Source organism: Chiloscyllium punctatum, chromosome 36 (assembly GCF_047496795.1).
Source record: "Chiloscyllium punctatum isolate Juve2018m chromosome 36, sChiPun1.3, whole genome shotgun sequence".
NCBI classification, from domain to species: Eukaryota; Metazoa; Chordata; class Chondrichthyes; order Orectolobiformes; family Hemiscylliidae; genus Chiloscyllium; species Chiloscyllium punctatum.
In genome coordinates, this window is record NC_092774.1 from 18,833,388 (window position 1) to 18,849,323 (window position 15,936).

At 50.5% G+C, this 15,936-nt stretch overlaps 1 protein-coding gene across 1 annotated transcript in view; it reads left to right on the forward strand.

The window, feature by feature from the left end:
* The window catches only part of LOC140460024 (uncharacterized), a 144,616-nt gene extending 133,273 nt beyond the window's left edge, over window positions 1-11,343 (forward strand). The window contains exon 9 of the mRNA XM_072554430.1: window positions 10,895-11,343. Coding sequence (XP_072410531.1) covers window positions 10,895-10,992 — 98 coding nt within the window. The 3' untranslated portion in view covers window positions 10,993-11,343. The remainder of the gene's footprint in view (window positions 1-10,894) is intronic.
* Window positions 11,344-15,936: the final 4,593 nt, after the last annotated feature.

Here is a 15,936-nt window from a genome sequence, read left to right on the forward strand (position 1 = left end):
TCCCGGGGTATCTGTTATTCTGTATATAAACCACCCCGAACCCCTCGATAAGATTCCAGTCTGTAACTCCCTCCCGGGGTATCTGTTATTCTGGATATAAACCACACTGAACCCCTCGATTAGATTCTAGTCTGTAACTCACTCCCGGGGTATCTGTTATTCTGTATATAAACCACCCCGAACCCCTCGATTAGATTCCAGTCTGTAACTCCCTCCCGGGTATCTGTTATTCTGTATATAAACCACCCCGAACCCCCCGATTAGATTCCAGTCTGTAACTCACTCCCGGGGTATCTGTTATTCTGTATATAAACCACCCGAACCCCTCGATTAGATTCCAGTCTGTAACTCACTCCCGGGGTATCTGTTATTCTGTATATAAACTACCCGAACCCCTCGATTAGATTCCAGTCTGTAACTCCCTCCCGGGTATCTGTTATTCTGTATATAAACCACCCTGAACCCCTCGATTGGATTCCAGTCTGTAATTCCCTCCCGGGGTATCTGTTATTCTGTATATAAACCACCCCGAACCCCTCGATTAGATTCCAGTCTGTAACTCCCTCCCGGGGTATCTGTTATTCTGGATATAAACCACACTGAACCCCTCGATTAGATTCTAGTCTGTAACTCACTCCCGGGGTATCTGTTATTCTGTATATAAACCACCCCGAACCCCTCGATTAGATTCCAGTCTGTAACTCCCTCCCGGGTATCTGTTATTCTGTATATAAACCACCCCGAACCCCCCGATTAGATTCCAGTCTGTAACTCACTCCCGGGGTATCTGTTATTCTGTATATAAACCACCCGAACCCCTCGATTAGATTCCAGTCTGTAACTCACTCCCGGAGTATCTGTTATTCTGTATATAAATCACCCGAACCCCTCGATTAGATTCCAGTCTGTTACTCACTCCCGGGGTATCTGTTATTCTGTATATAAACCACCCAAACCCCTCGATTAGATTCCAGTCTGTAACTCACTCCCGGGGTGTCTGTTTTCTGTATATAAACCACCCTGAACCCCTCGATTAGATTCCAGTCTGTAACTGCCTCCCGGATATCTGTTATTCTGTATATAAACCACCCTGAACCCCTCGATTAGATTCCAGTCTGTAACTCACTCCCGGGGTATCTGTTATTCTGTATATAAACCACCCCGAACACTTCGATTAGATTCCAGTCTGTAACTCCCTCCCGGGGTATCTGTTATTATGTATATAAACCACCCCGAACCCCTCGATTAGTTTCCAGTCTGTAACTCACTCTGAGTATCTGTTATTCTGTATATAAACCACCCTGAACCCCTCGATTAGATTCCAGTCTGTAACTCCCTCCCGGGTATCTGTTATTCTGTATATAAACCACCCCGAATCCCTCGATTAGATTCCAGTCTGTAACTGCCTCCCGGATATCTGTTATTCTGTATATAAACCACCCTGAACCCCTCGATTAGATTCCTGTCTGTAACTCCCTCCCGGGTATCTGTTATTCTGTATATAAACCAACCCGAACCCCGAGATTAGATTCCAGTCTGTAACTCCCTCCCGGAGTATCTGTTATTCTGTATATAAACCACCCTGAACCCCTCGATTAGATTCCAGTCTGTAACTCCCTCCCGGGTATCTGTTATTCTGTATTTCAACCAACCCGAACCCCTCGATTAGATTCCAGTCTGTAACTCACTCCCGGCTATCAGTTATTCTGTATATAAACCACCCTGAACCCCTCGATTAGATTCCAGTCTGTAACTCACTCCCTGGGTATCTGTTATTCTGTATATAAACCACCCCGAACCCCTCGATTAGATTCCAGTCTGTAACTCCCTCCCGGGTATCTGTTATTATGTACATAAACCACCCCGAACCCCTCGATTAGTTTCTAGTCTGTAACTCACTCTGAGTATCTGTTATTCTGTATATAAACCACCCTGAACCCCTCGATTAGATTCCAGTCTGTAACTCCCTCCCGGGTATCTGTTATTCTGTATGTAAACCAACCCGAACCCCTCGATTAGATTCCAGTCTGTAACTCACTCCCGGGTATCAGTTATTCTGTATATAAACCACCCTGAACCCCTCGATTAGATTCCAGTGTGTAACTCCCTCCCGGGTATCTGTTATTCTGTATATAAACCAACCCGAACCCCTCGATTAGATTCCAGTCTGTAACTCACTCCCGGGTATCAGTTATTCTGTATATAAACCACCCTGAACTCCTCGATTAGATTCCAGTGTGTAACTCCCTCCCGGGTATCTGTTATTCTGTATATAAACCAACCCGAACCCCTCGATTAGATTCCAGTCTGTAACTCACTCCCGGGTATCAGTTATTCTGTATATAAACCACCCTGAACCCCTCGATTAGATTCCAGTCTGTAACTCCCTCCCGGGGTATCTGTTATTATGTATATAAACCACCCCGAACCCCTCGATTAGTTTCCAGTCTGTAACTCACTCTGAGTATCTGTTATTCTGTATATAACCCACCCTGAACCCCTCGATTAGATTCCAGTCTGTAACTCCCTCCCGGGTATCTGTTATTCTGTATATAAACCACCCCGAATCCCTCGATTAGATTCCAGTCTGTAACTGCCTCCCGGATATCTGTTATTCTGTATATAAACCACACCGAACCCCTCGATTAGATTCCAGTCTGTAACTCACTCTGAGTATCTGTTATTCTGTATATAAACCACCCTGAACCCCTCGATTAGATTCCAGTCTGTAACTCCCTCCCGGGTATCTGTTATTCTGTATATAAACCACCCCGAATCCCTCGATTAGATTCCAGTCTGTAACTGCCTCCCGGATATCTGTTATTCTGTATATAAACCACCCCGAACCCCTCGATTAGATTCCAGTCTGTAACTCACTCCCTGGGTATCTGTTATTCTGTATATAAACCACCCCGAAACCTTTGATTAGATTCCAGTCTGTAACTCACTCCCGGGTATCAGTTATTCTGTGTATAAACCACCCTGAACCCCTAGATTAGATTCCAGTCTGTAACTCCCTCCCGGGGTATCTGTTATTCTGTATATAAACCACCCCGAACCCCTCGATTAGATTCCAGTCTGTAACTCACTCCCGGGTATCTGTTATTCTGTATCTAAACCACCCCGAACCCCTCGATTAGATTCCAGTCTGTAACTCCCTCCCGGGTATCTGTTATCCTGTATTTTGGAGAGGGGATGGTATAGAGGGAGCTTTACTCTGTATCTAACCCCGTGCTGTCCCTGTCCCTGGGGTAGGGGGGGACAGTGTAATGGGAGCTTTACTCTGTATCTAACCCCGTGCTGTCCCTGTCCCTGGGAGGGTTTGATGGGGGGGGGGGAAGTGTAGAGGAAGCTTTACTCTGTATCTAACCCCGTGCTGTCCCTGTCCCTGTCCCTGGGAGTGTTTGATGGGGGGGACAGTGTAGAGGGAGCTTTACTCTGTATCTAACCCCGTGCTGTCCCTGTCCCTGGGACTGTTTGATGTGGGGATGGTGCAGAGGGAGCTTTACTCTGTAGGTCAGCCGTGTTGTATGGAGTTATGAGGAGAAGGTGTAATGGTGTTTGGGGCCTGCTGTGTGTTGTACCCTGTGAGGTTGCAGCTCACAGCCTCACATCAGCCTGGCTTCCCAGAAGGAGCCCCTTTCTCTCTGTGTCGTGTCATGAGCAGGGCCTGGCCTTCCTGGTCACTTCTCTGAGCTGTCCCCCTGACAGGCCAATTGTTCTGCTGCGAGGTGGGGGGCCGGTGGGGGGTGGGGGGGAGAGCATGATGAATGTGACTGAGCTGGCTGACAGCGGACGGCAGTTTAGCTGGGCTGGAGGTGGCTCTCAGCGAACACTGCAGCATAATCCGAAACATTCCCTCTCCCTCCCTTTCGGCACTTCCCCCCTCCCCCCCACCACCTCTACTGGCCACAAACAGGTCGAACACCGTCGTTTCACACTGCTGCTATCGCTCCCCGCGAATGAGCTGTTCACATGGTTGACCCACTTTCCCATTCCCATTCCCTTCTGTCTCCCAGCACCTTCCCGGGATTGTGTCACCTCTCCTGCCTTTTCTCCTTTGCTCTCCCCACCCCGCCTTTCCTGGTCTCCCGTGCTTGCTCGAAAACCCCGGTTCCCTCTCACAGCCCCTGCACTGGGCCTCAGGCCTGACAGGTTGACCCTGGGCAGCAGGAGCACGGTTGGGCCCGTTGCGCCCTGAGACCTGACCAGCAGGATGGCGGCTGATCTGCATTCCTCCCATCCCGCTTGTTCAACGTGGGGGTGAGGGTGCGACTGGCGAGGTCGCATTTATTGCCCAGAGGGCAGTTGGGAGTTGCTGTGGGTCTGGAGTCACATGTAGGCCGGACAGGGGAAGGAAGGCAGTTTCCTTCCCTGAAGGACCTGAGCGAACGAGATGGGGTTATTCCGACAATGGATTCATGGTCATCGCTCGACTCTTAATTCCAGCTTTATTCTTTGCTTATTGAATTCAACCTCCTCCACCTGCCGGGGCAGAATTAGAACCCGGGTCCCCAGGACATGATCTGGGTCTCTGGATTAACAGAGCAGCGACAGGACCACGAGGCAAATCAACCCCCTCCCCCTCTCCCCGTAACCCTCGATTCCCCAGCTGATCAAGAATCCATCTCTGCCTTAAATAAACACAAGGTTTCTGCCTCTCCATCTCTCAGCGGCAAGGGGTACCGCAAACCCCGGAGACAGGAAATGGCGCCTCACCTCAGTCTTATGGGTGGCACGGTGGCCCAGTGGTTAGCACTGCTGCCTCACAGCGCCAAAGACCCGGGTTCAATTCCAGCCTCGGACGACATTCTCCCCACGTGTCTGCGTGGGTTTGCTCCGGGTGCTCCAGTCTCCTCTCACAGTCCAAAGATGTGCAGGTTAGGGTGGATTGGCCGTGCTAAATTACCCATAGTGCCCAGGAATGTGCAGGTTAGGGTGGATTGGCTGTGCTAAACTACCCATAGTGCCCAGGGATGTGCAGGTTGAGGTGGATTGGCCGTGCTAAATTGCCCATAGTGCCCAGGGAGGTGCAGGTTGAGGTGGATTGGCCATGCTAAATTTCCCATTGTGCCCAGTGATATAAAGGTTAGGGTGGATTGGCCGTGCTAAATTACCCATAGTGCCAGGGATGTGCAGGTTAGGGTGGATTGGCCGTGCTAAATTTCCCATGGTGCCCAGGGATGTGCAGGTAAGGAAGAATTGGCTGTGCTAAATTACCCAAAGTGCCCAGGAACGTGTAGGTGAGGGTGGATTGGCCATGCTAAATTACCCATAGTGCCCAGGGATGTGCAGGTTGAGGCGGATTGGCCGTGCTAAATTACCCATAGTGCCCAGGGATGTGCAAGTTGAGGTGGATTGGCCATGCTAAATTTCCCATAGTGCCCAGGGATGTAAAGGTTAGGGTGGATTGGCTGTGCTAAATTACGCATAGGGCCCAGGGATGTGCAGGTTGTAGTGGATTGGCTGTGCTAAATTACCCATAGTGCCCAGGGATGTGCAGGTTGAGGTGGATTAGCCATGCTAAATTACCCATAGTGCCCTGGGATGTGGAGGTTAGGGTGGATTTGCCATGCTAAATTGCCCATAGTGCCCAGGAACCTGTAGGTTAGGGTGGATTGGCCATGCTAAATTACCCATAGTCCCCAGGGATGTGCAGGTTAGGGTGGATTGGCCGTGCTAAATTACCCATAGTGCCCAGGGATGTGCAGGTTAGGGTGGATTGGCCATGCTAAATTACCCATAGTACCCAGCGATGTGCAGGTTAAGGTGGATTGGCCATGCTAAATTACCCATAGTACCCAGTGATGTGCAGGTTAGGGTGGATTGGCCGTGCTAAATTACCCATAGTGCCCAGGGATGTGCAGGTTAGGGTGGATTGGCCGTGCTAAATTACCCACAGTACCCAGGGATGTGCAGGTTAAGGTGGATTGGCCGTGCTAAATTACCCATAGTGCCCAGGGATGTGCAGGTTAGGGTGGATTGGCCGTACTAAATTACCCATAGTGCCCAGGGATGTGCAGGTTAGGGTGGATTGACCATGCTAAATTACCCATAGTGCCCAGGGATGTGCAGGTTAGGGTGGATTGGCCATGCTAAATTACCCACAGTGCCCAGGGATGTGCAGGTTAGGGTGGATTGGCCGTACTAAGTTAGCCATAGTGCCCAGGGATGTGCAGGTTAGGGTGGATTGGCCGTGCTAAATTACCCATAGTGCCCAGGGCTGTGCAGGTTAGGGTGGATTGGCCATGCTAAATTACCCACAGTGCCCAGGGATGTGCAGGTTAGGGTGGATTGGCCGTGCTAAATTACCCATAGTGTCCAGGGATGTGCCGGTTGTGGTGGATTGGCCGTGCTAAACTACCCATAGTGCCCAGGGATGTGCAGGTTAGGGTGGATTGGCTGTGCTAAATTACCCATAGTGCCCAGGGATGTGCAGGTTAGGGTGGATTGGCCGTGCTAAATTACCCATAGTGCCCAGGGATGTGCAGGTTAGGGTGGATTGGCCGTGCTAAATTACCCATTGTGCCCAGGGATGTGCAGGTTAGGGTGGATTGGCCGTGCTAAATTACCCATAGTGCCCAGGGATGTGTAGGTTAGGGTGGATTGGCCGTGCTAAATGACCCATAGTGTCCAGGGATGTGCCGGTTGTGGTGGATTGGCCGTGCTAAATTACCCATAGTGCCCAGGAATGTGCAGGTTAGGGTGGATTGGCCATGCTAAATTACCCACAGTGTCCAGGGATGTGTAGGTTCGGGTGGATTGGCCGTGCTAAATTACCCATAGTGCCCAGGGATGTGCAGGTTAGGGTGGATTGGCCGTGCTAAATTACCCATAGTGCCCAGGGAAGTGCAGGTTAGGGTGGATTGGCCGTGCTAAATTACCCATAGTGCCCAGGGATGTGCAGGTTAGGGTGGATTGGCCGTGCTAAATTACCCATAGTGCCCAGGGATGTGCAAGTTGAGGTAGATTGGCCATGCTAAATTACCCATAGTGCCCAGGGATGTGCAGGTTAGGGTAAATTGGCCGTGCTAAATTACCCATAGTGTCCAGGGATGTGCCGGTTGTGGTGGATTGGCCGTGCTAAACTACCCATAGTGCCCAGGGATGTGCAGGTTAGGGTGGATTGGCCGTGCTAAATTACCCATAGTGCCCAGGGATGTGCAGGTTAGGGTGGATTGGCCGTGCTAAATTACCCATAGTGCCCAGGGATGTGCCGGTTGTGGTGGATTGGCCGTGCTAAATTACCCATAGTGCCCAGGGATGTGCAGGTTGAGGTGTATTGGCCATGCTAAATTTCCCATATGCCCAGGGATGTGCAGGTTGAGGTGGATTAGCCATGCTAAATTACCCATAGTGCCCAGGGATGTGTCTGTTCGGGTGGATTGGCCATGCTAAATTACCCATAGTACCCAGCGATGTGCAGGTTGGGGTGGATTGGCCATGCTAAATTACCCATAGTACCCAGTGATGTGCAGGTTAGGGTGGATTGGCCGTGCTAAATTACCCATAGTGCCCAGGGATGTGCACGTTAGGGTGGATTGGCCATGCTAAATTACCCATAGTGCCCAGGGATGTGCAGGTTAGGGTGGATTGGCCGTGCTAAGTTACCCATAGTGCCCAGGGATGTGCAGTTTGAGGTGGATTGGCCATGCTAAATTACCCATAGTGCCCAGGGATGTGCAGGTTAGGGTAAATTGGCCATGCTAAATTACCCATAGTGTCTAGGGATGTGCCGGTTGTGGTGGATTGGCCGTGCTAAACTACCCATAGTGCCCAGGGATGTGCAGGTTAGGGTGGATTGGCCATGCTAAATTACCCATAGTGCCCAGGGATGTGCAGGTTAGGGTAAATTGGCCGTGCTAAATTACCCATAGTGTCCAGGGATGTGCCGGTTGTGGTGGATTGGCCGTGCTAAACTACCCATAGTGCCCAGGGATGTGCAGGTTAGGGTGGATTGGCCGTGCTAAATTACCCATAGTGCCCAGGGATGTGCAGGTTAGGGTGGATTGGCCATGCTAAATTACCCATAGTGCCCAGGGATGTGCAGGTTAGGGTGGATTGGCCGTGCTAAATTACCCATAGTGCCCAGGGATGTGTAGGTTAGGGTGGATTGGCCGTGCTAAATTACCCATAGTGTCCAGGGATGTGCCGGTTGTGGTGGATTGGCCGTGCTAAATTACCCATAGTGCCCAGGGATGTGCAGGTTAGGGTGGATTGGCCATGCTAAATTACCCACAGTGCCCAGGGATGTGCAGGTTAGGGTGGATTGGCCGTGCTAAATTACCCATAGTGCCCAGGGATGTGCAGGTTAGGGTGGATTGGCCGTGCTAAATTACCCATAGTGCCCAGGGATGTGCAAGTTGAGGTAGATTGGCCGTGCTAAATTACCCATAGTGCCCAGGGATGTGCAGGTTAGGGTAAATTGGCCGTGGTAAATTACCCATAGTGTCCAGGGATGTGCCGGTTGTGGTGGATTGGCCGTGCTAAACTACCCATAGTGCACAGGGATGTGCAGGTTAGGGTGGATTGGCCGTGCTAAATTACCCATAGTGCCCAGGGATGTGCAGGTTAGGGTGGATTGGCCGTGCTAAATTACCCATAGTGCCCAGGGATGTGCAGGTTAGGGTGGATTGGCCGTGCTAAATTACCCATAGTGCCCAGGGATGTGTAGGTTAGGGTGGATTGGCCGTGCTAAATTACCCATCGTGTCCAGGGATGTGCCGGTTGTGGTGGATTGGCCGTGCTAAGTTACCCATAGTGCCCAGGGATGTGCAGGTTAGGGTGGATTGGCCGTGCTAAATTACCCATAGTGCCCAGGGATGTGCAGGTTGAGGTGGATTGGCCATGCTAAATTTCCCATTGTGCCCAGGGATGTGTAGGTTAGAGTGGATTGGCCATGCTAAATTACCCATAGTGCCCAGGGATGTGCAGGTAAGGGTGGATTGACCGTGCTAAATTACCCATAGTGCCCAGAGATGTGCAGGTTGAGGTGGATCGGCCATGCTAAATTTCCCATTGTGCCCAGGGAGCTGTAGGTTAGAGTGGATTGGCCATGCTAAATTACCCATAGTGCCCAGGGATGTGCAAGTTGAGGTAGATTGGCCATGCTAAATTACCCATAGTGCCCAGGGATGTACAGGTTAGGGTGGATTTGCTATGCTAAATTACCCATAGTGCCCTGGGATGTGCAGGTTAGGGTGGATTGGCCGTGCTAAATTACCCATAGTGCCCAGGGATGTGCAGGTTAGGGTGGATTGGCTATGCTAAATTACCCATAGTGCCCTGGGATGTGCAGGTTAGGGTAGATTGGCCATGCTAAATTACCCATAGTGCCCAGGGATGTGCAGGTTAGGGTAGATTGGCCGTGCTAAATTACCCACAGTGCCCAGGGATGTGCAGGTTAGGGTGGATTGGCCGTGCTAAATTACCCATAGTGCCCAGGGATGTGCAGGTTGAGGTGGATTGGCCATGCTAAATTACCCATAGTGCCCAGGGATGTGCAGGTTAGGGTGGATTGGCCATGCTAAATTACCCATAGTGCATTAGTCAGGGGTAAATGTTTGGGAATGGGTCAGGGTGGGTTGTTCTTTGGAGGGTCAGTGTGGACTCGTTGGACCGAAGGGACTGTTTCCACACTGTAGGGAACCTTAAAAAAAAATTAAGTGGGCCATCCTTTTTTCAGTTGTGAGACTGTACCCCCCGCCCCCGTCCTAGACCCTCCAACGAGGGGGAAACATCCTCTCGATATTTTCCTCCAGTCAAGCTCCTCCAGAATCTGATCCGTTTCAATGAGATCACCCCCTCATTCTTCAAAACTCCAGCGAGGACCGGTCCCAATCTGTCCAGCCTTCGTTCATAAGGCAACCCCTCCGCGCCCAGGATAGTGTGAGTGACCCTTCTCGGCACAGCCTGCCTTGAAACAGTGTGTTTTCTGAAATGAGAGAATGGGGGGTCGGCGGTGGGGGGGTGGGGGGGGGAACCAAAACTGCTGGCAGTGTTCCGGCCGCCGTTCCCCCACCAACCTTGGACAGCTGCAGTAAGACCTCAGGACCCTTACCCTCTTGAAATAAGCGCCAACGCTCCATTCGCCCTTCCTAATTTCCTGCAGCCGCTGTCTGTCTGTGGTTCGGAGCCATCCGGTTCCCCCCCCCACCCCAGCCCTCGCCTGCCTCAGTCAAACCCTCGAGAAATGTGAGGAAAAGGCTCTTCTCGTGTTGACGTTCTTGGTTCGGCTGATTGCCGTGAACCTGCGCGATTTCCACTGCCCTCCCCCTCCCCCAACTCCATCCAGACCCCCTCTTGGTTCGGACTCAATCCAGCTCCTGTCGACTCGCACATCTGAGGGAAGGCCACCCGGATTTGTCCTACTCCCAGCTCCTCCTGCGCCTGAACATGCCCCTGCTCCAGCTCCCTCTTCCCCCTCCTCCCAGCTCCCTCCTCCTCCTGTCTTTCCTGCTCCGCCCTTACTCTGCCCTCTCTGGTGCCTGGGTTGGTGTGTGAGGGGGGTGTCCCCCGGGAGGGTGAGGTGGACAGTCAGGCGTTGAGATCCGTTCCTGGGAATCCTCCCTCATCCCGGCACCGCCTGGGGGGGGAACCAGCACGTCTCCAGGCGGATGGTTCCCCCCCCACCCCCCATCTCCTCCTCTGTCGGATTGGGTGGCTAAGAGGGAATGGTCATCGGGTCGATGTTGCGCCGTGCCGAGGTCTGAGCCGGGTGTGGAGCGAGGGACGGGAAGGGGAGAGTCTCCCCTTCTGATGCAGCAGCAGTTCCCTTCCTCCTCCACCAACCCCCCCCCCCCCCCACCCCCCGCCTCCCATTGACTGTACAATAACAAAGGACTGCCACGTCGTTTCTCCATCCCGCCCTGTCGGCTCTGCTTCTGCCTTTCAGATTCCGACTCTGAGGAAGAAGACGGCACCGAGCTACGGTCCCGAGGTGCCGTTGTGCCCGATGGCATGCTGCTGACCTTTGAGCAGAGAGACGCCTGAAGGTTCAGGCCCCGTTCCCCATTCCCCCTCGTCCCCTAGCCCTCCCTCCTCCCCCTGCCCGACCCCAAGAGCCACTCCCGACCCCTGCCCGTTATAATACCCTATGGACATTGTGCTATGCAAGCAACTTGTTTTCTTTGGATAAAAGGCCTCACAGATTTCGTGGGAGCTTCCTCTCGTATAAGGTGTTTCTGTTCTTGTCGCACACGGAAAGTTGACGTTTGTGTGTCTGCGTGGGTCAGTGTGGGTGTGAGAGAGACTGCGCCAGGGTGTGTGTGAACATGAATGTCCATTGGGTCTGTCTGTGCACATGTCACCGTGTACATGTGTCTGTCTGTATACGTCTCTGTGTGTGTGTGTCTATCTGTGTACATGTCACCGTGTGCATGTGTCTCTGTGTACATGTCACAGTGTACATGTGTCTGTCTGTGTACATGTCACCGTGTACATGTGTCTATCTGTGCACATGTCACCGTGTGCATGTGTCTATCTGTATACGTCTCTGTGTACATGTGTCTATCTGTGCACATGTCACCGTGTGCATGTGTCTCTCTGTCTGTGTACAGGTCACCGTGTACATGTGTCTCTCTGTGTACGTGTCACAGTGTACATGTGTCTCTCTGTGTACAAGTCACCATGTACATGTGTCTGTCTGTATACGTCTCTGTGTGCGTGTGTCTATCTGTGCACATGTCACCGTGTGCATGTATCTCTCTGTCTGTGTACAGGTCACCATGTACATGTGTCTCTCTGTCTGTGTACAGGTCACCGTGTACATGTGTCTCTCTGTGTACATGTCACAGTGTACATGTGTCTCTCTGTGTACATGTCACTGTGTACATGTGTCTGTCTGTGTACATGTCACCGTGTACATGTGTCTATCTGTGTACATCAATGTGTGCGTGTATCTATCTGTGTATGTCACCGTGTGCATGTGTCTCTCTGTCTGTGTACAGGTCACCGTGTACATGTGTCTCTCTGTGTACATGTCACCGTGTACATGTGTCTGTCTGTATACGTCTCTGTGTGTGTGTGTATCTATCTGTGTATGTCACCGTGTGCATGTGTCTCTCTGTCTGTGTACAGGTCAGCGTGTACATGTGTCTCTCTGTGTACATGTCACCGTATACATGTGTCTGTCTGTATACGTCTCTGTGTATCTATCTGTGCATGTCACCATGTGCATGTGTCTCTCTGTGTACAGGTCACCGTGTACGTGTCTCTCTGTTTACATGTCACCGTGTACATGTGTCTATCTGTGTACATGTCACAGTGCGCATGTGTCTGTCTGTGTACATGTCATCGTGTGCATGTGTCTATGGATGTGTGCATGTGTCTGTGTACATGTCACCGTGTACATGTGTCTATCTGTGTACATGTCACCGTGTGCATGTGTCTCTCTGTCTGTGTACATGTCACCGTGTACATGTGTCTATCTGTGTACATGTCACCGTGTGCATGTGTCTCTCTGTCTGTGTACATGTCACCATGTACGTGTCTCTCTGTGTACATGTCACCGTGTACATGTGTCTATCTGTGCACATGTCACCGTGTGCATGTGTCTATCTGTATACGTCTCTGTGTACATGTGTCTATCTGTGCACATGTCACCGTGTGCATGTGTCTCTGTGTACATGTCACAAGTGTACATGTGTCTGTCTGTGTACATGTCACCGTGTACATGTCTATCTGTGCACATGTCACCGTGTGCATGTGTCTATCTGTATACGTCTCTGTGTACATGTGTCTATCTGTGCACATGTCACCGTGTGCATGTGTCTCTCTGTCTGTGTACGTGTCACAGTGTACATGTGTCTCTCTGTGTACAAGTCACCATGTACATGTGTCTGTCTGTATACGTCTCTGTGTGCGTGTGTCTATCTGTGCACATGTCACCGTGTGCATGTGTCTCTCTGTCTGTGTACAGGTCACCGTGTACATGTGTCTCTCTGTCTGTGTACAGGTCACCGTGTACATGTGTCTCTCTGTGTACATGTCACAGTGTACATGTGTCTCTCTGTGTACATGTGTCTGTCTGTGTACATGTCACCGTGTACATGTGTCTATCTGTGTACATCAATGTGTGCGTGTATCTATCTGTGTATGTCACCGTGTGCATGTGTCTCTCTGTGTACAAGTCACCGTGTACATGTGTCTCTCTGTGTACATGTCACCGTGTACATGTGTCTGTCTGTATACGTCTCTGTGTGTGTGTGTATCTATCTGTGTATGTCACCGTGTGCATGTGTCTCTCTGTCTGTGTACAGGTCACCGTGTACATGTGTCTCTCTGTGTACATGTCACCGTATACATGTGTCTGTCTGTATACGTCTCTGTGTATCTGTGCATGTCACCGTGTGCATGTGTCTCTCTGTGTACAGGTCACCGTGTACGTGTCTCTCTGTTTACATGTCACCGTGTACATGTGTCTATCTGTGTACATGTCACAGTGCGCATGTGTCTGTCTGTGTACATGTCATCGTGTGCATGTGTCTATGGATGTGTGCATGTGTCTGTGTACATGTCACCGTGTACATGTGTCTATCTGTGTACATGTCACCGTGTGCATGTGTCTCTCTGTCTGTGTACATGTCACCGTGTACATGTGTCTATCTGTGTACATGTCACCGTGTACATGTGTCTATCTGTGCACATGTCACCGTGTGCATGTGTCTATCTGTATACGTCTCTGTGTACATGTGTCTATCTGTGCACATGTCACCGTGTGCATGTGTCTGTCTGTATACGTCTCTGTGTGTGTGTGTCTATCTGTGTACATGTCACCGTGTGCATGTGTCTCTGTGTACATGTCACAGTGTACATGTGTCTGTCTGTGTACATGTCACCGTGTACATGTCTATCTGTGCACATGTCACCGTGTGCTTGTGTCTATCTGTATATGTCTCTGTGTACATGTGTCTATCTGTGCACATGTCACCGTGTGCATGTGTCTCTCTGTCTGTGTACAGGTCACCGTGTACATGTGTCTCTCTGTGTACGTGTCACAGTGTACATGTGTCTCTCTGTGTACAAGTCACCATGTACATGTGTCTGTCTGTATACGTCTCTGTGTGCGTGTGTCTATCTGTGCACATGTCACCGTGTGCATGTGTCTCTCTGTCTGTGTACAGGTCACCGTGTACATGTGTCTCTCTGTCTGTGTACAGGTCACCGTGTACATGTGTCTCTCTGTGTACATGTCACAGTGTACATGTGTCTCTCTGTGTACATGTGTCTGTCTGTGTACATGTCACCGTGTACATGTGTCTATCTGTGTACATCAATGTGTGCGTGTATCTATCTGTGTATGTCACCGTGTGCATGTGTCTCTCTGTGTACAAGTCACCGTGTACATGTGTCTCTCTGTGTACATGTCACAGTGTACATGTGTCTGTCTGTGTACATGTCACCGTGTACATGTCTATCTGTGCACATGTCACCGTGTGCTTGTGTCTATCTGTATATGTCTCTGTGTACATGTGTCTATCTGTGCACATGTCACCGTGTGCATGTGTCTCTCTGTCTGTGTACAGGTCACCGTGTACATGTGTCTCTCTGTGTACGTGTCACAGTGTACATGTGTCTCTCTGTGTACAAGTCACCATGTACATGTGTCTGTCTGTATACGTCTCTGTGTGCGTGTGTCTATCTGTGCACATGTCACCGTGTGCATGTGTCTCTCTGTCTGTGTACAGGTCACCGTGTACATGTGTCTCTCTGTCTGTGTACAGGTCACCGTGTACATGTGTCTCTCTGTGTACATGTCACAGTGTACATGTGTCTGTCTGTGTACATGTCACCGTGTACATGTGTCTATCTGTGTACATCAATGTGTGCGTGTATCTATCTGTGTATGTCACCGTGTGCATGTGTCTCTCTGTCTGTGTACATGTCACCGTGTACATGTGTCTGTCTGTATACGTCTCTGTGTGTGCGTGTATCTATCTGTGTATGTCACCGTGTGCATGTGTCTCTCTGTCTGTGTACATGTCACCGTGTACATGTGTCTGTCTGTATACGTCTCTGTGTGTGTGTGTATCTATCTGTGTATGTCACCGTGTGCATGTGTCTCTCTGTCTGTGTACAGGTCACCGTGTACATGTGTCTCTCTGTGTACATGTCACCGTATACATGTGTCTGTCTGTATATGTCTCTGTGTGTGTGTGTGTGTATCTATCTGTGCATGTCACCGTGTGCATGTGTCTCTCTGTGTACAGGTCACCGTGTCCGTGTCTCTCTGTTTACATGTCACCGTGTACATGTGTCTATCTGTGTACATGTCACAGTGCGCATGTGTCTGTCTGTGTACATGTCATCGTGTGCATGTGTCTATGGATGTGTGCATGTGTCTGTGTACATGTCACCGTGTACATGTGTCTATCTGTGTACATGTCACCGTGTGCATGTGTCTCTCTGTCTGTGTACATGTCACTGTGTACATGTGTCTATCTGTGTACATGTCACCGTGTGCATGTGTCTCTCTGTCTGTGTACATGTCACCGTGTACGTGTCTCTCTGTGTACATGTCAACGTGTACATGTGTCTATCTGTGTACGTCAATGTGTGCGTGTATCTATCTGTGTATGTCACCGTGTGCATGTGTCTGTCTGTGTACGTCACTGTGTGTGTGTCTGTATACGTCTCTGTGTGCATGTGTCTGTCTGTGTACATCACCGTGTGCATGTGTCTGTCTGTGTATATGTCACCGTGTGCATGTGTCTGTCTGTGTACGTCAACGTGTGTATGTGTCTATCTGTGTACATGGCACAGTGTGCATGTGTCTGCGTACATGTCATCGTGTGCATGTGTCTGTGGATGTGTGCATGTGTCTGTCTGTGTACATGTCACAGTGTGCATGTGTCTGTGTACATGTCACAGTGTGCATGTGTCTGTGTACATGTCACAGTGTGCATGTGTCTGTCGGTGTACATGTCACAGTGTGCA